Raw genomic sequence first — 25,620 nt, 5'->3', positions numbered from 1 at the left:
CGTGACTTGATTATTTATTTAACATAGAGGATGTTTGATTATGGAAAGCAGCAATCACTGTATTGGGCAGAGCCTAAAGATGAGTGCCGGGGTGTTCCGTGGTGGTTTCAGTATGCATTCCATTCTGTGATGGTGTGAACTAACTGTTGTGTGGAGACTATGGGATGCAGAGTTATAGAGATGGGAACGGGAGAGTGAAGACTACCAGAGATGTTAGCTCACAGGTATGTCCTTTCTGTCCAATGACATTACTTTTACAATGTATTAATGTATCCTGCTATATACAACAGTTTATGTGGCAATACAAAATATCCCAGTGCACATCACAGTTTGACAGACTGAGTCTGCAGATAGAGGGATTGGGAGAAGTGGCTAAGGGTTTGAAGAGGTGGGTTTTAACATAGGTTTTGAAGATGGAGAGAGATGTAACTAGCCAGAGGGATTAGGGGAAGTATTGCTGGGGGCTTTGCCACCAGTCATAGGGCAGAGGGAGCAGAGAATGTGCAACCCAGCCAAGCAGAAGGTGGAGTTGGACAGAGTGAAGAAGTAGATTGGTGCAAGAGCATGGAAAGAGTTGAAGATTAGGACAGTGATTTTAGTAGATATGCTGAGGAAAGGGGATCTAATGCGGTTCAATGGGGTTAGGGGTGATGGGTCAATTGAGAAGAATTTAAGCAACAACTTTAAATACCTCACTAGGTCTGTCAAGGTTGAAAAGCCCACTTGTATCTTGTTTCAATACTTCATGGCTCATTGAACCTTCGTCTCCTTGAATTCTACCCATTGTTGCTGCTTAAACAGCTGGGTGCAGCCCCTTTCTCAGGCCCCCTTCTCAAACTCCCCATATCCATATTATTGTAGCAGCACAAAGCCTGCTGCTGTCATAAACACCATGCTGCACAGGTTGATGCATGGTAATAGTTGAAAGTTGTTTTTAGAATTGCTGAAAATAGAGACATGTCAAAGCTTTTTGTCTTGCACTCATCAGGACAATACGCAAGAATAACCAATGCAAGGGAGAACAACTACTTATACTGCATGAGAAGAGCGTGCTGATTGGTTGGCAAGTGAACTCTGGTAGAGGCGTTGCCATGGAAAATGCACCACTTTACAGTTACTGACAGTTAACTGCCAAGCTTTGTTTGAAATTTAAACCAGGCAGCTTGACTCTGGTCAAGGCATTGCCCTGAGGAATGAACCAGTGAATGGCTGTCACTTATTTTGTTCAGCTGAAATAGGCACGATGTGTGTACATGTTCTTTCTGTCTGCAAAGGACCGGGCCTTGTGTATTATATGTAGCTTCCAGTATGTGCAAATGTGCTACACTGCAAGCCCTACTGACAGTCTTAAATTGGTTGTCAGCATAATTCTTAGCACACGTGCTAAGCATTGCGCAATCATCAGCGAACATCCCCACTTCTGACCTTATCATTGAAGGAAGGTCATTGATGAAGCAGCTGAAGATGGTTGGGCCTAGGACACTACCCTGAGGAACTCCTGCAGTGATGTCCTGGAGCTCAGATGTTCGACCTCCAACAACCACAACCATCTTCCTTTGCATTAGGTATGACTCCAACCAGCAGAGAGTTTTCCCCCTGATTCCCATTGACTTCTGTTTTGCTACGGCTCCTTGAAGTTGGACCCTCAGTTCAGCAAGAGACTGACAGTCACGTCAACAAATTAAAACTTGTGTGGAACATAAGAATATGAAGAGGGCATTCTGCCCATTCCACCATTCTGTTAGATTATGGTCAGATCTGTGACCTGACTCCATTTGGCACACCTCTTGCCCTGCTCCATGGGGAAAGTGTATTTGCCATTCAGGTTGTATACCCTACATACTCGTGTAAAAGTTGACTTGTCTTGAGGCCAAAAAATTAGAATTTTTCCTATATCTCGTGTACAAATCAACATTAACTTTCAGAGCACTGACAGAACATTCTAACTACGCTCTAGTATAAATACCCGATCGTTCAGCTAGGACCCCCCACATTTTTTTCAAAATGGTGCCAAGGCAAAACAACAAATACACAATGCAGTTTAAACTAAAATTTGTTGCATGTGCAGAGATAGCAAATAATGGTGCAGCAGCAAGAGAATTCAAAGTATCATAATGTCAGATTGGAGAAAGCTTTCCACACAGCTCACAAAGATGCCAAAGAATGAAAGTGTCAACAGAGGAAAGCCTCGCAGTGGCCACAATTAGATGGGAAAGTTGCAGAATGGGTCAGTGAATGTCCCCAGAATGGGTGCATAGTTTTCTGTACATCCTTCCAACTCTATGCCCTGTCTCCATGGTGACAATTATTTTGTTAATATAAGTTCAAAAATATGACTTGTGTAAAAGTTAACCCCGCCCACCAAAATTTTAGCCTCAAAAATTGGTCTGCAAAATTTGACTTTTACATGAGTATATATGGTGGTAACTCCTGTCTCTGTCTCATTATGTCTGGTAATGACTTGGAGGTTGGGTTTGGGGAGAGGGATCAGGAATGCCTCTTCCTTACCCTGTAATGCACTAGCTCAGAATCATCCTATCGTTTGGACAGTAACTGAAGGTTGTGCACTGGCTGATGCAGTGTATACAGGAGCAAGTGGCAAACAGCCTCTTCGGAGAAGGGTCACTGACCCGAAACGTTAACGCTGCTTTTCTTTCCACAGATGCTGCCAGACCTGCTGAGTGATTCCAGCATTTCTTGTTTTTGAGCCAAACATTGGTGGTGGGTGAATTAGAAGGTTGTGCCCTGTCTAAATATTGAATGTTTTGAGGAGATAATGAGGCGGGTCAATGTTTGATGCAGACTACATGGATTATGGAAAAGCTTTTGACAAGGTCCAACATGGCAGAATAGTCAGAAAAATAAAAGCCCATGAGATCCAAGGGCAAGTGACAAGTTGAATCCAAAAATAGCTGAGAGGCAGGAAGCAAAGGGTGATGGTCAATGGATGTTTTTAAGACTGGTAGGCTGTTTCCAGTGGGTTTCTGCAGGGCTCAGTGCTGGGTCCCTTGCTTTTTGTGGTATCTATCAATGATTTTGACGGGTGGCGCAGTGGTTAGCACCGCAGCCTCACAGCTCCAGTGACCCGGGTTCGATTCTGGGTACTGCCTGTGTGGAGTTTGCAAGTTCTCCCTGTGACTGCGTGGGTTTTTACCGGGTGCTCTGGTTTCCTCCCACCGCCAAAGACTTGTAGGTGATAGGTAAATTGGCCATTGTAAATTGCCCCTAGTGTAGGTAGGTGGTAGGGAATATGGGATTACTGTAGGGTTAGTATGAATGGGTGGTTGTTGGTCGGCACAGACTCGGTGGGCCGAAGGGCCTGTTTCAGCGCTGTATCTCTAAATAAAAAAATAAATAAGTGCAGGGAGTATCATTAAGAAGTTTGCAGATGATACAAAAATTGGCTATGTGGTTGAAAATGAGGAAGAAAGTTGTAGTCAGCAAGAAAATATTAATGAACTAGTTAGGTGGGCAGGAAAGTGGCAAATAGAATTAATCCCAGAGATGGGTGAGGTAATGCATTTGGGGAAGGCAAACAAAACAAGAGAATATACAATAAATGGTAGGATACTGAGAAGTATAGAGGACCAGAGGGACCTTGGAGTGCACATCCACAGATCCCTGAGGGTAGCACGACAGTTAGATAAGGTAGTCAAGAAGGCATACAGGATATTTCCCTTTATCAGTGAAGTTTATAGTATAAGAGCAGGGAAGGTATACTAGAACTATATAAAACACTAAATAGGCCACATCTAGAGTACGGTGTACAGCACTGATTACACTCGAGAGTGTACAGAGGAGATTGATGAAGATAATACCAGGACTGGAGGAAAGATTGGATAGGCTGAAATAAAAACAGAAATTGCTGGATATACTCAGCAGGTCTGACAGCATCTGTGCAGAGAGAGAAACAGAGTTAATGTTTCTTCAGAACCAAAGGAAGGTAGAAATGTGATGGGTTTTATTTTGTTGAAAGAGGGGGAGGAAGAACAAAAGGGACGGTCTGTGATAGGGTAGAGGGCAAAAGAAATTAAATGATAAAGATGTCATGGAGTAAAAGACAAAGGGAGTGGTAATAGTTGTAGTAAAAGACAAAGCATTTGTCCAGAGAGAGTGTTAATGGCAGAATAATAAAAAGGTCTGCCCAAAAGCAAAATCATGAGAAACAAGTTTAAGACAGGCACATAGTAAAAAAAAAATCAAAATGGTCATGGTCTAAAATTGTTGACTCAATATTGAGTCCAGAAGGCTGTATCGTGCCTAATTGGAACATGAGGTGCTGTTCCTCGAGTTTGTGTTGAGCTTCAGTGGAACACTACAGTACGCCGAGGACAGAAATGTGGATATGAGAGCAGGCTGGTGTATTAAAATGTAAGTGACAGGAAGCTAAGGGTCATGCTTGTGAACTGAGCGGAGGTGTTTCGCAAAGCGATCACCCAATCTGGATAGGCTGGGGTTGTTTTCTTTGGAACCAAGGAGGCTGAGGGGAGATTTAATTGAGGTGTATAAAATTATGAGCAGCCAAGATAGATCGGGTAGGAAGGACCTATTTCCCTTAGCAGAGGGGTCGATAACCAGGGGCAGAGATTTAAAGTGATTGGTGGAAGGGTTAAAGGGGAGTTGAAAAGAATGTTTGTTTTCACCCAGAGTGTGGTGGGGGTCTGGAACTCCTCACTGCCTGAAAGGGTGAGAGAGGCAGAAACCCTTATTGCATTTTTTAAAATGTTTGGATATGGTTGTGGACAAAGAGTTGGAAAGTGGGATTAGGTTGGACAGCACTTTTTCAGCTGGCACTGACAGAATGGTCTCCTGTGCCACAAATGTCAATGTTTCTCTTGTTTCTTATGATCAGCTGCAGTACGATCCTCCTTCCTGAAACCATAGGAATTGAATGTCCGGAATGTGCCTGCCTCCTCAAGTTGTGTCCCAGTCCATAGTTGGAATGTTCAGTGTGGCCAGTTGGCAGGGATGGGATGGGACACTGCGCTCTCCACCTGTATCTTTAGCAACATCTTTATTCGAAGCAGGTGAAAGATGCTGATTTTTTGCAGTGTGCAGTAGGAAGCTATTTTCAACAAGGCCTGACTCCTCCTTGGGTAAATAATCAATAAAACCCAACTCCCACTGCCAAGAGTACAAAACCTATCAGGTACCAGGCTGTAAAACAGCCTCTTACAAGCTGTGCTTTGTGAGGGTAGAAAGTGGAAGGAAGTATTTTGCCAGTGAAAAGTTTTGTGAACAAAATGCTCAATCACTGAAAGTTATTTAGTCAGATGATATAGTGGAAACAAGTATTTTAACCGTTTGATTAAACTGATTTTAGGTTTGAGCTGATGCGGTGCCAAAGGATGCCTCACTTCATGAGGAAACAGTAGATTTGCTTTCACTGTGCCTGGGATATGATTTTTTAACCCATGCTTTTCATCGATACCTACACTTCTTTATTCATCTGTCCTTTCTGCAACTGCCATTTTCTCAGATTTATTGTGTTAAAAAAGACTTACATTTATACAGGCACCTTTCACAAATGTTTCAAATCCTCAGCGGAACAGCAAAAGTGATGGGGTTTGCAGCACCAAGTCTTCCAAGGAGAGAAGCAAAAAAACAAAGCTGCCCCTGTCTGTGTCCCTCTTTCTGGCTTCTGGTGGCTGTATATGTCTCTGCACAATAACCTCAAGGCAGTGTGCTCTCCTGTTTGTCTCTCTCTCTCTCTCTGTTTGTCTGTGTCTGTCTGTCCCTGTCTCTCTCTCTCTGCCTCGCTCATTCTGTCTGTATCTCTCTGTCTGTCTATGTCTCTGTGTTTGTCACTGTCTATTTGTGTGTCTCTCCCTCTGTGTCCCTGTCTGTCTGTCCCTGTCTCTCTCTGTCTGTCTCTCTCTCTGTCCCTGTCTCTCTCTCTCTCTCTCTCTCTCTCTCTGTGTCAAAGAAAAAGAACAAAGAAAATAACAGCACAGGAACAGGCCCTTCGGCCCTCCAAGCCTGCGCCGATCCAGATCCTCTATCTAAACATATCGCCTATTTTCTAAGGGTCTGTATCTCTTTGCTTCCTGCCCATTCATGTATCTGTCTAGATACATCTTAAAAGACGCTATCGTGCCCGCGTCTACCACCTCCGCTGGCAACGCGTTCCAGGCACCCACCACCCTCTGCGTAAAGAACTTTCCACGCATATCCCCCCTAAACTTTTCCCCTCTCATTTTGAACTCTTGTCCCCTAGTAATTGAATCCCCCACTCTGGGGGGAAAAAGCTTCTTGCTATCCACCCTGTCTATACCTCTCATGATTTTGTACACCCTAATCAGGTCCCCCCTCAACCTCCGTCTTTCTAATGAAAATAATCCTAATCTGCTCAACCTCTCTTCATAGCTAGCGCCCTCCATACCAGGCAACATCCTGGTGAACCTCCTCTGCACCCTCTCCAAAGCATCTACATCCTTTTGGTAATGTGGCGACCAGAACTGCACGCAGTATTCCAAATGTGGCCGAACCAATGTCTTATACAACTGTAACATGACCTGCCAACCCTTGTACTCAATACCCCATCCGATGAAGGAAAGCATGCCGTATGCCTTCTTGACCACTCTATTGACCTGCGTTGCCACCTTCAGGGAACAATGGACCTGAACACCCAAGTCTCTCTGTACATCAATTTTCCCCAGGACTTTTCCATTTACTGTATAATTCACTCCTGAATTGCATCTTCCAAAATGCATCACCTCGCATTGGCCCTGATTGAACTCCATCTGCCATTTCTCTGCCCAACTCTCCAATCTATTTATATTCTGCTGTATTCTCTGACAGTCCCCTTCACTATCTGCTACTCCACCAATATTAGTGTCGTCTGCAAACTTGCTAATCAGACCACCTATACTTTCCTCCAAATCATTAATGTATATCACAAACAACAGTGGTCCCAGCACGGATCCTTGTGGAACACCACTGGTCACACGTCTCCATTTTGAGAAACTCCCTTCCACTGCTACTCTCTGTCTCCTGTTGCCCAGCCAGTTCTTTATCCATCTAGCGAGTACACCCTGGAACCCATGCGCCTTCACTTTCTCCATCAGCCTACCATGGGGAACCTTATCAAATGCCTTACTGAAGTCCATGTATATGACATCGACAGCCCTTCCCTCATCAATCAACTTTGTCACTTCCTCAAAGAATTCTATTAAGTTGGTAAGACATGACCTTCCCTGCACAAAACCATGTTGCCTATCACTGATAAGCCTATTTTCTTCCAAATGGGAATAGATCCTATCCCTCAGTATCTTCTCCAGCAGCTTCCCTACCACTGACGTCAGGCTCACCAGTCTATAATTACCTGGATTTTCCCTGCTACCCTTAAACAAGGGGACAGCATTAGCAATTCTCCAGTCCTCCGGGACCTCACCCGTGTTTAAGGATGCTGCAAAGATATCTGTTAAGGCCCCAGCTATTTCCTCTCTCGCTTCCCTCAGTAACCTGGGATAGATCCCATCCGGACCTGGGGACTTGTCCACCTTAATGCCTTTTAGAATACCCAACACTTCCTCCCTCCTTATGCCGACTTGACCTAGAGTAATCAAACATCTGTCCCTCTCCTTGGTGAATACCGATGCAAAGTACTCGTTTAGAATCTCACCCATTTTCTCTGACTCCACGCATAACTTTCCACCTTTGTCCTTGAGTGGGCCAATCCTTTCTCTAGTTACCCTCTTGCTCCTTATATATGAATAAAAAGGCTTTGGGATTTTCCTTAACCCTGTTTGCTAACGATATTTCATGACCCCTTTTAGCCCTCTTAATTCCTCGTTTCAGATTGGTCCTACATTCCCGATATTCTTTCAAAGCTTCGTCTTTCTTCAGCCTCCTAGACCTTATGTATGCTTCCTTTTTCCTCTTAGCTAGTCGCACAATTTCACCTGTCATCCATGGTTCCCTAATCTTGCCATTTCTATCCCTCATTTTCACAGGAACATGTCTCTCCTGCACGCTAATCAACCTCTCTTTAAAAGCCTCCCACATATCAAATGTGGATTTACCTTCAAACAGCTGCTCCCAATCTACATTCCCCAGCTCCTGCCGAATTTTGGTATAGTTGGCCTTCCCCCAATTTAGCACTCTTCCTTTGGGACCACTCTCGTCTTTGTCCATGAGTATTCTAAAACTAAAAGTAGTCCCCTACTGAAATGTCAACCACCTGGCCAGGCTCATTCCCCAACACCAGGTCCAGTATGGCCCCTTCCCGAGTTGGACTATTTACATACTGCTCTAGAAAACCCTCCTGGATGCTCCTTACAAATTTGTGCTCCATCTGGACCTCTAACACTAAGTGAATCCCAGTCAATGTTGGGAAAATTAAAATCTCCTATCACCACCACCCTGTTGCTCCTACAGCTTTCCATAATCTGTTTACATATTTGTACCTCTATCTCATGTTCGCTGTTGGGAGGCCTGTAGTACAGCCCCAACATTGTTACCGCACCCTTCCTATTTCTGAGTTCTGCCCATATTGCCTCCCTGCTCGAGTCCTCCATAGTGCCCTCCTTCAGCACAGCTGTGATATCCTCTTTGACCAGTAATGCAACTCCTCCACCCCTTTTACCTCCCTCTCTATCCCGCCTGAAGCATTGATATCCTGGGATATTTAGTTGCCAATCATGCCCTTCCCTCAACCAAGTCACAGTAATAGCAATAACATCATACTCCCAGGTACTAATCCAGGCCCTAAGTTCATCTGCCTTACCTACTACACTTCTTGCATTAAAACAAATGCACCTCAGACCACCAGTCCCTTTGCGTTCATCATCTGCTCCCTGTCTACTCTTTCCCTTAGTCACGCTGACTTCATTATCTAGCTCATTACAGGCTTTCGTTACTACCTCCTTACTGTCCATTGACCTCCTCATTTGGTTCCCATCCCCCTGCCACATTAGTTTAAACCCTCCCCAACAGCGTTAGCAAAAGCACCCCCAAGGACATTAGTTCCAGTCCGGCCCAGGTGTAGACCGTCCAATTTGTAATAGTCCCAGAACCGGTCCCAATGTCCCAAAAATCTGAACCCCTCCCTCCTGCACCATCTCTCAAGCCACGCATTCATCCTGACTATTCTTTCATTTCTACTCTGACTATCACGTGGCACTGGTAGCAATCCTGAGATTACTACCTCTGAGGTCCTACTTTTTAACTTGGCTCCTAACTCCCTAAATTCTGCTTGTAGGACCTCATCCCGTTTTTTACCTATATCATTGGTGCCTATGTGCACAACGACAACTGGCTGTTCACCCTCCCCTTTCAGAATGGTCTGCAGCCAATCTGAGACATCCCTGACCCGTGCACCTGGGAGGCAACATACCATTCGGGAGTCTCATTTTCGACCACAGAACCGCCTATCTACTCCCCTTACAATCGAATCCCCTATGACTATAGCCCTTCCACACTCTTTCCCACCCTTCCGAACAGCAGAGCCAGCCACGGTGCCATGAACCTGGCTACTGCTGCCTTCCCCTGGTGAGCCATCTCCCTCAACAGTATCCAAAATGGTATACCTGTTTTGAAGGGAGATGACCGCAGGGGACACCTGCGCTGCCTTCCTGCTCTTTCTCTGCCTTTTGGTCACCCATTCCCTTTCTCCCTCAGCAATTCTAATCTGCGGTGTGACCAATTCGCTAAACGTGCTATCCACGACCTCCTCAGCATTGCGGATGCTCCAAAGTGAGTCCATCCGCAGCTCCAGAGCCGTCATGCGGTCTAACAAGAGCTGCAGTTGGACACACTTCCTGCACGTGAAGGAGTCAGGGACATCAGCCCTGTCCCTGAGCTCCCACATTGAGCAAGAGGAGCATGACACGGGTCCCTGTCTCTCTCTCTCTCTCTCTCTGTCCCTGTCTGTCTCTCTGTCTCACTCTCTCTCTGTCCTTGTCTGTCTATCCCTGTCTCTCTGTCCTTGTCTCTCTCCGTGCCATCCCACCTGCTGCCAGCAGAGTGCGCGATCTCTCTATTTCGGACTATTTGCTGTTGGTTCCGGTCTACGTGATGGGCGAGTCGCTCTACCTGGACACAATAAAATAGACTAGAATCAGGAAGCTGAACCAGTTTGCCTCGCCTGGAGAGGAAGAGCTGAGACAAAGTAAATGAGAGGAACATTTTTGCTGTTATTGTTACCAAACTTATGTAAAGATGACAATTTACTGACTTCATTCTGGAAATAACCAGTGATAAAAGTGTAAACTAATTCCTCTTTCCTTCTTTGAATAACCAGGACAGTAAAAATGTTGCGATTCTTCAGCCTGCTCCGAAAGCGGAAAGAGGTTGGTCAATTAATGTCACAATGTTTAGAGTTTAGAGTTTTTAGATGATGCCAGACTTGCTGAATATTTCCAGCACTTTCTGTTTTTATTACAGATTTCCAGCATCTGCAGTATTTTGCTTTCTAGTTTCTTTCTTTACCAAAAGTTTTCTCTCAATTATCGTCTTTATGAAAATTTCAATTAAATTCCATATATTTAAATGTCTAATTTAATGAGAAATAAAGAAGCGGATATTGCGAATTCTGTTAGAACGGTTAATTTCAAATAAAATTCCAACTGTTGAATTTATTTTTTGAATGTTGCTGATTGTCTTGTGAGACAGCAGTTATTTAAATTGACAAAATCACCAAGAATATTAATCCAACCACAGTAACCAGTGAAACTGTATTAATATGGTTCACTTTTCCTAAAGTTAATATTGCTTTCCTGCTGATGGTGATAATCTCTCGTCTCTCGAAACGATCTCAAAAGGAAATCAGATCGCAGGCGGGGATAGAGCGGGGCTGTGGGACTGACTGCAGAGAGGCAGCAGAGTCTCGATGGGCCGAATGTACTGTCTGATTCCCTGACACCGGCTCCGCCATCGATGGCAGACTGGCCCAAATCCCCACTTTTTAATTTATTGTTTCAGTAATTTCTCAGGACACTCGGACACAAATTAGCTCATGATTTTCTGTTATTAGTTGTAAATGTCAGTCTTTCTTGCTTCCCTCAGCTCATCCCTCTGGTCTCTCTCATGGCCGTCGCTGCTTCAGTGGGCACCAGTACCTGCATCTACTTCCTGACCACCAAGACTGATATCATGTAAGGGTTACACCCTGACACGGGGCCAGGGGACAGGGTTATCATTGTTCACCATTTGTTATTTCTCTCTTCATTCGCAGCAACTTATTATTTCCTTTAAGTTTGTATTTGACTTTTATAGACTCCTCTCAACAAAAGAGGAAGAAGTATGAGATATATTTTATAAATTAAATAGACTGAACTTGTTGCAAACTTTGAACTGCAAAGTTTTGGAGCCCTGAGCAGTGTTTATATGTCTGTTGTGCTTGTGTATGTGAGTCTAATTGTTTTGTGTGTGTCAGTGTGTTTACTGTGGGTATGTAAGGGTGTGAGGTGGTGAGTGGGTGGATCACAGATTGCAGGGTAGCTAATGTAACCCCACTATTTAAAAAGGGAGGTAGAGAGAAAGCGGGGAATTATAGACCAGTCAGCCTGACATTGGTAGTGGGGAAAATTCTAGAGTCCATTATCAAGGATTTAATAGCAGACCACCCAGCGAACAGTGGTAGAATCGGGCACAGTTAGCATGGATTTACAAAAGGGAAATCATGCTTGACAAATCTACTAGAATTCTTCGAGGATGTAACTAGTAGAGCTGATGAGTGGATGTGGTTTATTTGGACTTTCATAAGGCTTTCGACAAAGTCTCACATAAGAGATTAGCGTGTAAAATTAAAGCGCATAGGATTGGGGGTAGTGTATTGCGATGGATAGAAAATTGGTTGGCAGACAGGAAACAAAGAGTAGGAATAAATGGGTCTTTTTCCAAATGGAAGGCAGTGACTAGTGGGGGACCGCAGGGATCGGTGCTAGGACCCCAGCTATTCACAATATATATTAATGATTTAGATGAGGGAACTAAATGTAATATCTCCAAATTTGCAGATGATGCCAAACTGGGTGAGAGGGTGAGTTGTGAGGAGGATGCAGAGAGGCTTCAGGGTGATTTGGACAAGTTGAGTGAGTGGGCTAATGCAAGGCAGATGCAGTATAATGTGGATAAATGTGAGGTTATCCACTCTGGTAGCAAAAACAGGAAGGTAGATTATTATCTGGCTATAAACTGAGAGTGGGGAATATGCAGCGAGACCTGGGTGTTCTCATACACCAGTCGCTGAAGGTAAGCATACAGGTCCAACAGGTTGTGAGAAAGGTAAATGGTATGTTGGCCTTCATAGTGAGAGGATTCGAGTACAGAAGCAGGGGTGTCTTGCTGCAATTATACAGGGCCTTGGTGAGGCCACACCTGGAATATTGTGTGCAGTTTTGGTCTCCTTATCTGAGGAAGGATATTCTTGCTATAGAGGGAGTGCAGCGAAGGTTTACCAGACTGATTCCTGAGATGGTGGGACTAACGTATGAGGAGAGATTGAGTTGGTTAGGATTATATTTGCTGGGGTTCAGAAGAATGAGGGGGGATCTCATAGAAACCTATAAAATTCTACCAGGACTTGACAGGATAGATGCAGGAAGGATGTTCCCGATGGTGGGGGAGTCCAGAACCAGGGGTCATAGTCGAAGGATATGGGGTAAACCTTTCAGGACTGAGATGAGGAGAAATTTCTTCACCCAGAGAGTGGTGAGCCTGTGGAATTCGCTACCACAGAAAGCAGTTGAGGCCAAAACATTGTATGTTTTCAGGAAGGAGTTAAATATTGCTCTTGTGTCTAAAGGGATCAAAGTGTATGGGGCGAAAGCAGGAACAGGTTACTGAGTTGGATGATCAGCCATGATCATAATGAATGGCGGAGCAGGCTCGAAAGGCCGAATGGCCTACTCTTGCTCCTATTTTCTATGTTTCTATGTGAGGGTGTGAGATGGTGAGTGGATGGATCAATGGGTGAGTTGGCATGTTGGTGGGTTTGGATGAGGGGTGTGTGTGTGTGTGCGAGCATTCAGGAATGAAATGGATGCAGTTTAAAATTAGACAGTGAGATCCAATCACTTTTTAAATGGATGATAAAGTCGTTCTAAGCTGTTTCTAATGTTATTTTCACTCTGCTGTAGACTCAATAAGACAGGTAACCCAACTCCTTGGGAGAATGTGGACCCCAGCAAACCCCAGAAGGTACTCAATCACTCTTAGTACTTTAAGTTGTTGATGCTGGACTGACTCAGTCCATTCCCAAAGTCTGTGATTCTGGGTAAAACACTGTATTGGGCAATATCAGAGGAAGGAAAGGAAGAGTGTGAGCTGAACATTAGCAGCCTTGCCCAGAGAGGTTTGACAAATGCATTGGTGAACCCTGGCAGCCAGTTCGCCTGAGAGTCGGGACTGAAACTGATTCTGCGGATTCATGTCTTAGTGAGAGCTCCAGCAACTGCCCCGTAAGGTCCGACATCAAACTATCTTAGCTCCACTCTTCTGGGTTTAAAGTAAACGAGGGTGAGAGTCACACAGAGCTGCTCCTCCTGTAATTATCACTCCCAGGATTGTCTAATTTCATCCACAGGGAATGCCTTGTAAATTAATTTAGTCACTGATCCCTCTACCCAAGTTGAGAATCCACTTGGGTGTTGGGAAAGCTGAGCACAAATACTTCAATCGGCCAGAATTGTTCACACAACGCTGTTTATATGTTCCAACACTTTCTTAAAATATCCACTTTTAATTTTAATTTAACAGGGAGATTGAAACATATTTGCATCTCTCCTCAGTCTCCGTCTCGGGGTCTCCGTCTCGGGGTCTCCGTCTCGGGGTCTCCGTCTCGGGGTGCTGGATGTCTCGGGGTCTCCGTGTAGGGGTGCTGGATGTCTCGGGGTCTCCGTGTAGGGGTGCTGGATGTCTCGGGGTCTCCGTGTAGGGGTGCTGGATGTCTCGGGGTCTCCGTGTAGGGGTGCTGGATGTCTCGGGGTCTCCGTGTAGGGGTGCTGGATGTCTCGGGGTCTCCGTGTAGGGGTGCTGGATGTCTCGGGGTCTCCGTGTAGGGGTGCTGGATGTCTCGGGGTCTCCGTGTAGGGGTGCTGGATGTCTCGGGGTCTCCGTGTAGGGGTGCTGGATGTCTCGGGGTCTCCGTGTAGGGGTGCTGGATGTCTCGGGGTCTCCGTGTAGGGGTGCTGGATGTCTCGGGGTCTCCGTGTAGGGGTGCTGGATGTCTCGGGGTCTCCGTGTAGGGGTGCTGGATGTCTCGGGGTCTCCGTGTAGGGGTGCTGGATGTCTCGGGGTCTCCGTGTAGGGGTGCTGGATGTCTCGGGGTCTCCGTGTAGGGGTGCTGGATGTCTCGGGGTCTCCGTCTCGGGGTCTCCGTCTCGGGGTGCTGGTTATCTCGGGGTGCTGGTTATCTCGGGGTCTCAGTGTAGGGGTGCTGGTTATCTCGGGGTCTCAGTCTCGGGGTCTCAGTCTCGGGGTCTCAGTCTCGGGGTGCTGGTTGTCTCGGGGTGCTGGTTGTCTCGGGGTGCTGGTTGTCTCGGGGTGCTGGTTGTCTCGGGGTCTCCGTCTCGGGGTCTCCGTCTCGGGGTCTCCGTGTAGGGGTGCTGGTTATCTCGGGGTGCTGGTTGTCTCGGGGTCTCCGTCTCGGGGTCTCCGTGTAGGGGTGCTGGTTATCTCGGGGTGCTGGTTATCTCGGGGTCTCAGTCTCGGGTGCTGGATGTCTCGGGGTCTCCGTCTCGGGGTGCTGGTTATCTCGGGGTCTCCGTCTCGGGGTGCTGGTTATCTCGGGGTCTCCGTCTCGGGGTGCTGGTTATCTCGGGGTCTCCGTCTCGGGGTCTCCGTCTCGGGGTGCTGGTTATCTCGGGGTCTCCGTCTCGGGGTCTCCGTCTCGGGGTGCTGGTTGTCTCGGGGTCTCAGTAGTCTCGGGGTCTCAGTAGTCTCGGGGTCTCAGTAGTCTCGGGGTCTCAGTAGTCTCGGGGTCTCAGTGTAGGGGTGCTGGTTATCTCGGGGTCTCAGTAGTCTCGGGGTCTCCGTCTCGGGGTGCTGGTTATCTCGGGGTCTCAGTAGTCTCGGGGTCTCCGTCTCGGGGTCTCCGTCTCGGGGTCTCCGTCTCGGGGTCTCAGTAGTCTCGGGGTCTCAGTAGTCTCGGGGTCTCAGTAGTCTCGGGGTCTCAGTGTAGGGGTGCTGGATGTGTGGAAATGTGCTCATGGCTCATTGTTGTGGGAAATCAAGAAATTCCAAAATGATTAAAATAAATGAGCAATGCAGAACGTTGTAACTATGTCTCCAGCTGCATCACATCCCTTTTAAAGTGAAACTTGATTTTTTTGTATTCATATTTGGGATGTGGGCATCACTGGCCAGGCCAGCATTTATTGTCCATCCCTAATTGCCCTTGAGAAGGTGGTGGTGAGCTGCCTTCTTGAACCGCTGCAGTCCATGTGAGGTAGGAACACCCACAGTGCTGTTAGGAAGGGAGTTCCAGGATCTTTGAGAATTCTCAGTGTTGTGAGGAGAGAGACTGAGGCCAAAGCTTCCACTTTCCACATTGTTTCAAGCAGATGTTTTGCATTACTACAGTATCATTAATCGGAAGAGCTGAATTCTAATCCCCATTGACAGTTTAAATGCTAAGGAGTTTTCTGTTGACGGACAGATTTACTCTACAAGAAGCAATAATACATCACTTGATATAAGATTATTTGGCAGTAGCGGAGAGTTATCTCCCCCGAAATTAAGAGAAAAACAGTCATCACAAAGCAGACAGGACTTTAATGCTGAATATACAAAGTGCGTGGCCTATCATATATTTAGTCTGTAGTTTGGGAGTTATCAACTCTCCAGGATTGTGCTGGACACAGCTGCATCCAAACTTGGGAGAAAACACACCAGGATATTACAAAAAGTTGTTTATTTTTCCATTTACTTCAAACCCTTTTTATTAGCTTTAATCTACTGGAAACGGGATAAATGGCTGTTTGAGTGACAGTCGAGAATCATCCAATTGGATAATGCTAATAATCAGTGTTCTTTGAGCTAATGTCATTTGTTTTGTAAATATCTGTTAAAATGTTTGGATTAACAGCTGATAGTCAGAGGCAATAAAACCTCTGTTTGTGTCTCCTGTCCTCATTCAGCTCATGACCGTCACCCAGAAGTGGGAACCAGTGGAAGAGCTTCAGATGCTGAAACGTTACACCAAGTGAGGGAGCAGAATATCGTTACACCAAGTTAACATCAGGTGCTTCTCTGATTTACTTCTGCCCAAACCCCGTTGTGAAGTGGGGTAGAGATGTATCTGCTTCAGTTTTCAAATTTCATCGCAACTAGTTAATATTTCCTCTCCCCCTCTCCCTCCCTCCCTCCTTCCCTCACTTCCCCTCTCCCTCACTCCTCACTCCCCTCTCCCTTCCCTCCCTCCCTCACTCCTCCCTCCTTCCCCTCTCCCTCCCTCCCTCCCTCCTTCCCCTCTCCCTCCCTCCCTCCCTCCTTCCCCTCTCTCCTTCCCTCCCTCCTTCCCCCTCTCCCTCCCTCCTTCCCCCTCTCCCTCCCTCCACTTCAGGATGAGTCTCCTCCACAACTATCGTTGGGAGAAATTGGGAAAATAGAACATTCCCAGCAACAGATGGTGCAACTGCCACGTGACTCAGTGAGATCTTTCCCGCCTATAAAATATAAAAACTATTACGTTACTGTAAAATAAACAATGTATAATTTAAGTGTGGTCAGAGTTTGTAATTAAAAGCAAAATTAGATTTTACGGTCACAGTTTTGTATTTCACACCTGAAATGACACTTTATTCTTTGCTGTGTAGGTTTTCTTCACCTCCTGGACACTGTGTGTAGCTTGGTCAGTAACTGTTCTCATTCCCCAGTTCAGACTGCACAGTTAAACCAGAGTCCATTTATTTGCTATCAAGCATTTTGTGTTTTACAGAAAATTTCATGTAGTTAATAACGTGTCCTGGGGATTCCTAGAGTAAGTAAAAGTGCACAGAATCTCATTGTCATACCTGTACACACTGGTCTATATCTATACCTGGCTATGTATATTTCTGTGTATATCTCTGTGTGTATCTCTTCTTGTTTTCCCAGTGCTACACACTGACACTGAGCCTCCTCCAGTGCCTTTCCAAGCAGCTGCTGGGAAGTGCACCGAACTGGCCTGGGACGTCTCTCCCTCTGAACTGTCACCGAGACCCCTGCTCCCCACATTAACCGATGTAGGTCAGTAAACTGCCACTGAATGGAATCCTGCCATGAACACGTGGAGGTCAACACGATGGGCCAAGTGGCCTCTTTCAATCCTTAAACTTTCTATGACTCTATGTGCCTTTAATATTCAATATTGAAAATTCATCCTAAATAATAACACTTACAGAATGTAAGAGATTATCTGTAGGGATCAGTGGTAGAGATACAAATCTCTGAAAATCATTGATCCATTGTTACTTTCCTCCTTCATTTTTATTGTAATTATCCCAATGCTGTATTCAATCTACAGCCAGAAGATGGTTTAATATCAGTTTCTTAACACAATAAGGATTAACCAATAAGGAAAACAGGAATTAAGAAGAATGAACGTTAAATAATTACCTTTTACAAATAAGGATGTACTTCTCCTGTCGAGTCAGTCATCCTTAACCAGTCTCGTAGTGAATATCTTTATTCGTATTGCATTAAACAGTCTGCTGGAGGTGAGGAGTGAGACGGTGCTCAGTCAGTTGCACAATTGGCTCCATTGCCTCAGTCACCCTCACAATTTTGTAGGTCCTTCTTTCACTCGATGCCTCAAATTGAAATGACAGGAAGTCTCAACAGTAACAATTCAGGAGCCTCTTGTTTCTGATGGGCGAGCAGGTGCCTGACTGGGCAGTGCTCAATTCAAATTGGTGAAAACTGCATGGGGGCTGTGAAGATACAATCACCAACAAAGTCAGCCCAGGTTCTGAATTCTTATTGTGCCTCTCGAGGAAATCTTTCATTAATTCATCTCTCTCCTGACTAGCACACAACAAAATGACTTTAAATCCACAGCAGATTCATCAACTTTAAAAGTACAAATATTTTTATCAGGAGATGCAAAATCCCTCATTCGATGATGCATCCAGCCAGTTCACCGCCCTCTGTACATCTCATCGTACAAACATCTGCACCGGAGTCATCACAGGACCTGTGTTCATAAAAATGATCATTGCACAGGTAATACTTCCCTATTTTTATTAAGCACAGAAAGTTTGTGTTTGAGTGGTGTGTCTGTGCTGTTGGCAGTGGCTGCAGGTTCGAATCAGTGTGAATGAGCGAGGCTTTTCTATGTCTCAGTGGCCCTCTGGGCTGGAGCTAAACTGGGGATGAGCTGAAAACGTGTCGGAGAGGGTGACCCTGAGCGTTTATGCTTTGCTTCCTACCCAAGAACTGGTGCCATGTGGAAAGTCTCTTCCTCTTACATTCAGTATGTTAAGTTGAACGACACTGTCGGATGAACTCAAGATTGTTCAGAATAACTGTCATGCATCTGATAGTTAAAAAAAAATCAATGTACCTGCTGTGGTCTATTCTACAATCACTGAATTACTGGGATGTGGTCAGAACTTGTTAAATGTTAACAGTTTCTGAACTGAGTCTCTTTATGATGTTGACCATCTCTCCAATCAGGGCCAATACACTCAGTAGTTCATTAAATAACTGGCATTTCTATAGATACAGCACCTTTCACAACCTTAACATCCCAAAGTGCTTTACAGCCAATGAAGTACAGTTGACGTGCAGTCACGGTTGTAATGTCAGATACACAGCAACCACTTTGTTCACAGCAAGCTCCAACAAGCAGCCATGAGATAATGAGCAGATCATCTGTTTTATTGACATTGGTTGAGGGATGAACATTGGTCCCGGGACATCAGGGAGAAGTCCCCTGCTTTCCTTCCACAGAATCTTGTACATCCACCTGAGAGAGTGGGCCTCAGTTTAACATCTGAAGGAGTGCTGCACTGCCGGAGGGTCAGTACCGAGGGAGTGCTGCACTGCCGGAGGGTCAGTACCGAGGGAGTGCTGCACTGCCGGAGGGTCAGTACCGAGGGAGTGCTGCACTGCCGGAGGGTCAGTACCGAGGGAGTGCTGCACTGCCGGAGGGTCAGTACCGAGGGAGTGCTGCACTGCCGGAGGGTCAGTACCGAGGGAGTGCTGCACTGTCAGAGGTGCTGTCTTTCTCCTGGATGTAGCTGATCCCATGGAAATATTTGAAGAACAGCAGGGTAATTCTCCCCTATTGGCCTGAATAATATTTTTCCCTCAACCAATCTCATAACCTGGTCTTTCAATTTTTGTTGTTTGTGGCATCTTGCTGTGCTCAGAAGTACTTACTTGCAGGTGTTGTAGTTTGGGACACGACAAAGTACAAAGTAGATACAAGATCATTGCTTACTGTGTCATTTCTGTGCTGCCCAGAACCATCAGAGAAATTCTTGACAAAATTACTTAGCAATCAAATACCTTCAGTGACTATTTCCAGTGAATGTATCTTTAATATATAACAGATCTGTTTCTAACTGACAAAACATCTCGCTCAGTAACCGCACATTAATGGGCAGTAATTCCATTCAGAAGCTGAGCAAGTTTCCGTCTCTCTGCTACTCCTGTTGACCTTACTGTCACATGAGCTGTGGATTTCTGCTGACTCACACCAGCTCAGTATTTCTGAGAAAAGGAAGTAAATGTGGGAATACTTCACGTCACTAACAGCCTGAATATTGCCTCATTCCTCAAGCTGTGGTTTCTGTCGATTAATCCCGAGACCAGGTTCCAGATGTTTCTTCCTGCAAAGGATTCTGCTGTTCCTGGAAACTCCCTTTACTGGTTTTATGAGATGTCTCACAACCTTTTAAAAATATCTTTGGTTTCTTAAAAATTTGATAAAGAGGGAGAAAATAGAATGAGTAAACTAGCAGAGAATATAAAAACAGATTGTAAGACTTTTTACAAGAATGTAAAAAGGAAGCGAGTAGTGGAAATAAATGTGGGTCCCTGAGAGGCAGAGAAAGGGGAAATTATAATTGGGAATAGGGAAGTGACAGAGACATTAAACATATATTTTGTGTCTGTCTCCTCAGTTCAAGACACAAAAACATACTAGAAATAGTGGGGAATTTAATGAGAATGAGGAATTTAAAATAATTAGTAAAGAAAGACTATTGGAGAAATTAATGGGACTAAAAGCCGACAAATCCTGTAGGCCTAGCAACCTACATCCTAGGATTTTAAAAGACATGCTTCAGAGATAGTGGATACATTGGTTGTGATCTTCCAAAATTCCCTAGATTACGGAACAGCTCCAGTGGATTGGAAGTTTGCAAATGTAACACCTCTATTCAAGAGATGTGTAGATGTGGGTAAAGCAGTTGATGTAGTCTGCATGGACTTCAGTAAGGCCTGTGATAAGGTCCCACATGGAAGACTGGTTAAGAAGGTAAGAGCCCATGGGATCCAGGGCAATTTGGCAAATTGGATCCAAAATTGGCTTAGTGGCAGGAGGCAGAGGGTAATGGTCGAGGGTTGTTTTTGCGATTGGAAGCCTGTGACCAGTGGTGTACCACAGCGATCGGTGCTGGGACCCTTGCTGTTTGTAGTGTACATTAATGATTTAGACGTGAATATAGGAGGTATGATCAGTAAGTTCGCAGATGACACGAAAATTGGTGGTGTCATAAATAGTGAGGAGGAAAGCCTGAGATTACAGGACGATATAGATGGGCTGGTAAGATGGGCGGAGCAGTGGCAAATGGAATTTAATCCTGAGAAGTGAGAGGTGATGCATTTTGGGAGGACTAACAAGGCAAGGGAATATACAATGGATGGTAGGACACCAGGAAGTACAGAGGGACAGAGGGACCTTGGTGTACTTGTCCATAGATCACTGAAGGCAGCAGCACAGGTAGATGAGGTGGTTAGGAAGGCATATGGGATACTTGCCTTTATTAGCTGAGGCATAGAATATAAGAGCAGAGAGGTTATGATGGAGCTGTATAAAACGCTAGTTAGGCCACAGCTGGAGTACTGTGTACAGCTCTGGGCACCACACTATAGTAAGGAAGTGATTGCACTGGAGAGGGTGCAGAGGAGATTCACCAGGATGTTGCCTGGGCTGGAGCATTTCAGCAATGAAGACAGACCGGATAGGCTAGAGTTGTTTTCCTTAGAGCAGAGAAGGCTGAGGGGGGACCTGATTGAGGGGTACAAAATTATGAGGGGCATTGATGGGGTAGATAGGAAGAAACTTTTTCCCTTAGTGGAAGGGTCAGAAACCAAGGGGCATAGATTTAAAGTAAGGGGCAGGAGGATTAGAGGGGATTTGAGGAAAAAAAATTTCACCCAGAGGGTGGTTGGAATCTGGAACACACTGCCTGAAGGGGTGGTAGAGGCAGGAACCCTCACAACATTTAAGAAGTATTTAGATGAGCACTTGAAATGCCATAGCATACAAGGCTACGGGCCAAGTGCTGGAAAATGGGATTAGAATAGGTAGGTGCTTGATGGCTGGCACAGACACGATGGGCTGAAGGGCCTGTTTCTGTGCTGTCTAACTCTTTGACTCTAAGAAAGAATAGAGAGAGAAAACGGGGAACTACAGGCCAGTTCGCCTGACATCAGTCATCGGGAAAATGCTGGATTCTACTATTGAGGAAAAAGTAACAGGACATTTAGAAAATCATATAATTAGTCAGAGTCAACATAGTTTTATGAAAGGAAATTGTGTTTGCAAATCTATTCCAGTTTAGTTGAGGATGTAACTAGTAGAGAAGATAAATGGGAAGGAGTGGATGTGGTATATTTGGATTTTCAAAAGACATTTGATAAGATGTCACACAAAATGTTACACAAGATGGTCATGGGCCTTGAAGTAGTATATTTGCAAAGATAGAGGATTAGTTAAAAGACAGACAAGAGATGGTAGGAATAAATGGATTATTTTAAGGTTGGCAGGCTGTTGCTCATGGGGTTCTGCAAGAATCAGTGCTGGGGCCTCAGCTATTTACAATCAAGACTAATAAATTAGACCAAGAGACTGTGAGTATCTAAGTTTGCTGATGATACAAAGTTAGGCAGGAAAGTAAACTGTGAGGAGGACACAAAGAGGCTGCAGATCAATATGGACAGGTTAAGTGAGTGGGAAAGAAAGTGGCAGATGGAGTATAATGTGGGGAAATGTGAGGTTATTCACTTTGGTAGGAAGAATCAGAAAACTGTTTTTTAGATGGTGAGAAATTTAAATGTTGGTGTTCAGAGGGATTTGAGTGTACAGAATGTTACCATGCAGGTACAGCAAGCAATTAGGAAGTCAAATGGCATGTTGGATGGTCTTTATTGCAAGGGGGTTGGTGTACAAGAGTAAGGAAGTGCACAGGGCTTTGGTGAGACCACACCTGGAGTACAACTTAAGAATATACTTGCCTTAGAGGGGGTGCAGTGAAGGTCATGACACTGATTACTGGGATGAGAGGGCTTTCCTATGAGGAGAGATTAAGTAGAATTGGTCTAAATTCTCTGGAGTGTCAAAGAATGAGTGGTTATGGGAAAATTCCCAGTGGAAGAGATCAAAAACCCTTACACACACTGGGCAGGATCATTCCATTGAATAAGCTGCTCCCAAAGTTGATTTTTAGCAGTGCTATAAAAATTTTATCTTATCTCAACTGATATCTTTGCATATTCCATAAACACTGTCATTATGTCACAAAGGTTTTATTCATAACTGAGAAAAGATATTTACACAGTGACTAAGGTAATAAATACAGAGTGGCTGGATGTGAAATCAGCTCATTAAACAGGTCTTCAATTAAGGTATTTTTAGCTGTCTTCTGTGAACAAATCCTCACTCCTTACAACATTTGTACCAATTCTGAGGGGATTATCAGTTACAGGTGACATCTCTCCATTGCGAGATAATTATGGTGTATGTCTGGTGTTTTTCTGCAAAACAGGGCACGGCTGGTGACCCTTGTAACATGAACTTGACTTTTCTGGCTGCTGGGAATCACAGAAAGACATTGAGGAATTATTGAGATACCAACAGGAAATAGCAGGTTTCCAATGGCACGCCCAATGATTATAGGAGCACTAAAATAAGACAGATTAACGCTTGGTTGCAGAATAGGTGAAGGGTTCCTGGGGCATTGGGATCACTTCTAGAACCAAATGTATACTATAGACCATCAAATAGTGGGAAGCAGATTGAGGAAACAAATCTGCAGGCAAATTACAGAAAGATTCAGGAACTACAGGGCAGTGATAATGGGGAACGTCAATTATCCTCATGTAAACTGGGATAATACCAGTGTAAAGAGCAAAGAGAGGGAGGAATTTGTGAAATGTGTGCAAAAGGCAACAAGGAAGGAAGCAGTTCTGAATCTAGTTCTGGGGAATGAAGTGGGGCAAATGCAGCATGTTTCAGTGGGAGAGCGTTTTGGGAAACAATGATCAAAACATCATGATATTTTGAATAGTTATGGAAAAGGACAAGGAAAAATCAAATGTGAAAATGCTCAACCGGAGGAGAGCTTATTTCAGTGAGTTGAAAATGGGTTTGGCCGAGATGGATTGGAGTCGAAGATTGGTGGATAAAACAGTAAGTGAACAATGGGAGGCCTTCAAAGAGGATGTGGTTCTGGTGGAGAATAGACACGTTCCAATGACAGGGCAAGGGAAAGCGTCCAATGCTAGAGCTTCCTGGGTGATTAAAGATAAAGAGATTAAATAAAACAAATAAAGGAGACTTATGATAATTCAGTACAGACCCAAAGATGAATATAGAAAGTACAGGGGAGAACTGAAAAAGGAAATAATTGGGGCAAAGAAAAAGTTTAAGAAAAGATTATGGCTAACAGAAGGAAATCCTATAGTCATTCGAGTAAAGCTGGACTTGTTCTGGGCTCAGTCACTTTTAGATATCATTTCAGTTTCTGCAGTGCTAAACGGAAGAGGGTTTGGACAGTGAGAATGACAGTGTCTCAAATGTACGGGACCCTAAACTCTGCAATTACAGCTTTGACATTGGGGTTCTGTTAATAAATGTTAATAAATGCAGCCATTTCACTTCACATGAGTTGAAAAATATTCTATAACGTTTGTGTGTGGGAATTGCTTCTGTTCCAGACATCTCGGTCTCCATTAAAAGAACAAAGAACAATACAGCACAGGAACAGGCCATTCGGCCCTCCAAGCCTGCGCCGATCTTGATGCCTGCCTAACCTAAAACCTTCTGCACTTCCGGGGACCGTATCCCTCTATTCCCTTCCTATTCATGTATTTGTCAAGATGCCTCTTAAACGTCGCTATCGTACCTGCTTCCACCACCTCCCCTGGCAGCAAGTTCCAGGCACTCACCACCCTCTGTGTAAAGAACTTGCCTCGCACATCCCCTCTAAACTTTGCCCCTCTCACCTTAAACCTATGTCCCCTAGTAACTGACTCTTCCACCCTGGGAAAAAGCTTCTGACTATCCACTCTGTCTATGCCGGCCATAACTTTATAAACCTCTATCATGTCGCCCCTCCACCTCCGTCGTTCCAGTGAAAACAATCCGAGTTTATCCAACCTCTCCTCATAGCTAATGCCCTCCAGACCAGGCAACATCCTGGTAAACCTCTTCTGTACCCTCTCCAAAGCCTCCACGTCCTGGTAGTGTGGCGACCAGAATTGCACGCAATATTCTAAGTGTAGCCTAACTAAAGTTCTGTACAGCTGCAGCATGACTTGCCAATTTTTATACTCTATGCCCCGACTGATGAAGGCAAGCATGCCGTATGCCGCCTTGACTACCTTATATACCTGCGTTGCCACTTGCAGTGACCTGTGGACCTGTACGCCCAGATCTCTCTGCCTGTCTATGCTCCTAAGGGTTCTGCCATTTACTGTATACTTCCCACCTGCATTAGACCTTCCAAAATGCATTACCTCACATTTGTCCGGATTAAACTCCATCTGCCATTTCTCCGCCCAAGTCTCCAACCGATCTATATCCTGCTGTATCCTCTGACAATCCTCATCACTATCCGCAACTCTGCCAACTTTTGTGTCGTCCGCAAACTTACTAATCAGACTAGCTACATTTTCGTCCAAATCATTTATATATACTACAGAGAGCAAAGGTCCCAGCACTGATCCCTGCGGAACACCACTAGTCACAGCCCTCCATTCAGAAAAGCACCCTTCCACTGCTACCCTCTGTCTTCTATGATGGAGCCAGTTCTGTATCCATCTTGCCAGCTCACCTCTGATCCCGTGTGACTTCACCTTTTTGTACCAGTCTGCCACGAGGGACCTTGTCAAAGGCTTTACTGAAGTCCATATAGATAACATCCACTGCCCTTCCTTCATCAATCATCTTTGTCACTTCCTCAAAAAACTCAATCAAATTAGTGAGACACGACCTCCCCTTCACAAAACCATGCTGCCTCTCGCTAATAAGTTCATTTGTTTCCAAATGGGAGTAAATCCTGTCCCAAAGAATCCTCTCCAATAATTTCCCTACCACTGACGTAAGGCTCACCGGCCTATAATTTCCTGGATTATCCTTGCTACCCTTCTTAAACAAAGGAACAATATTGGCTATTCTCCAGTCCTCTGGGACCTCACCTGTAGCCAATGAGGAAGCAAAGATTTCTGTCAAGGCCCCAGCAA

General features: G+C 44.9%; 1 protein-coding gene and 1 long non-coding RNA gene across 5 annotated transcripts in view; one reads left to right on the top strand and one right to left on the bottom strand.

The window, feature by feature from the left end:
* Positions 1–106: 106 nt before the first annotated feature.
* c38h15orf48 (chromosome 38 C15orf48 homolog) lies at positions 107–16,705 on the top strand. 2 transcript variants are annotated; one of them, XM_068018347.1, is made up of 6 exons: positions 107–224; positions 10,244–10,292; positions 11,008–11,096; positions 13,083–13,143; positions 16,083–16,186; positions 16,508–16,705. In XM_068018347.1, exons 1-5 carry the CDS (start codon positions 211–213, stop codon positions 16,149–16,151), a joined length of 282 nt encoding a protein of 93 aa, XP_067874448.1. In that variant the 5' UTR covers positions 107–210; the 3' UTR covers positions 16,152–16,186; positions 16,508–16,705. The 2 variants fall into 2 exon arrangements, with proteins under 2 accessions (XP_067874448.1, XP_067874449.1); XM_068018348.1 differs by lacking the exons at positions 107–224; positions 16,508–16,705 and adding an exon at positions 10,011–10,111 and having other exon boundaries at positions 16,083–16,501.
* LOC137352617 (uncharacterized) overlaps positions 16,493–25,620 on the bottom strand; it is a 22,927-nt gene continuing 13,799 nt past the window's right edge. The window contains exons 3-4 of one of the 3 annotated variants that reach the window (XR_010969744.1): positions 17,542–17,855; positions 16,493–16,919 (exon numbers count right to left, since the gene is read on the bottom strand). This is a non-coding gene — a long non-coding RNA (uncharacterized lncRNA). Of the gene's footprint in view, positions 16,920–17,313; positions 18,119–25,620 lie in introns of those variants that run through there. The other 2 variants (XR_010969743.1, XR_010969742.1) reach the window with 2 other exon arrangements.

This window comes from Heterodontus francisci, chromosome 38 (genome assembly GCF_036365525.1).
Source record: "Heterodontus francisci isolate sHetFra1 chromosome 38, sHetFra1.hap1, whole genome shotgun sequence".
NCBI lineage: Eukaryota > Metazoa > Chordata > Chondrichthyes > Heterodontiformes > Heterodontidae > Heterodontus > Heterodontus francisci.
This window is presented reverse-complemented; position numbering and strand designations above follow the sequence as displayed.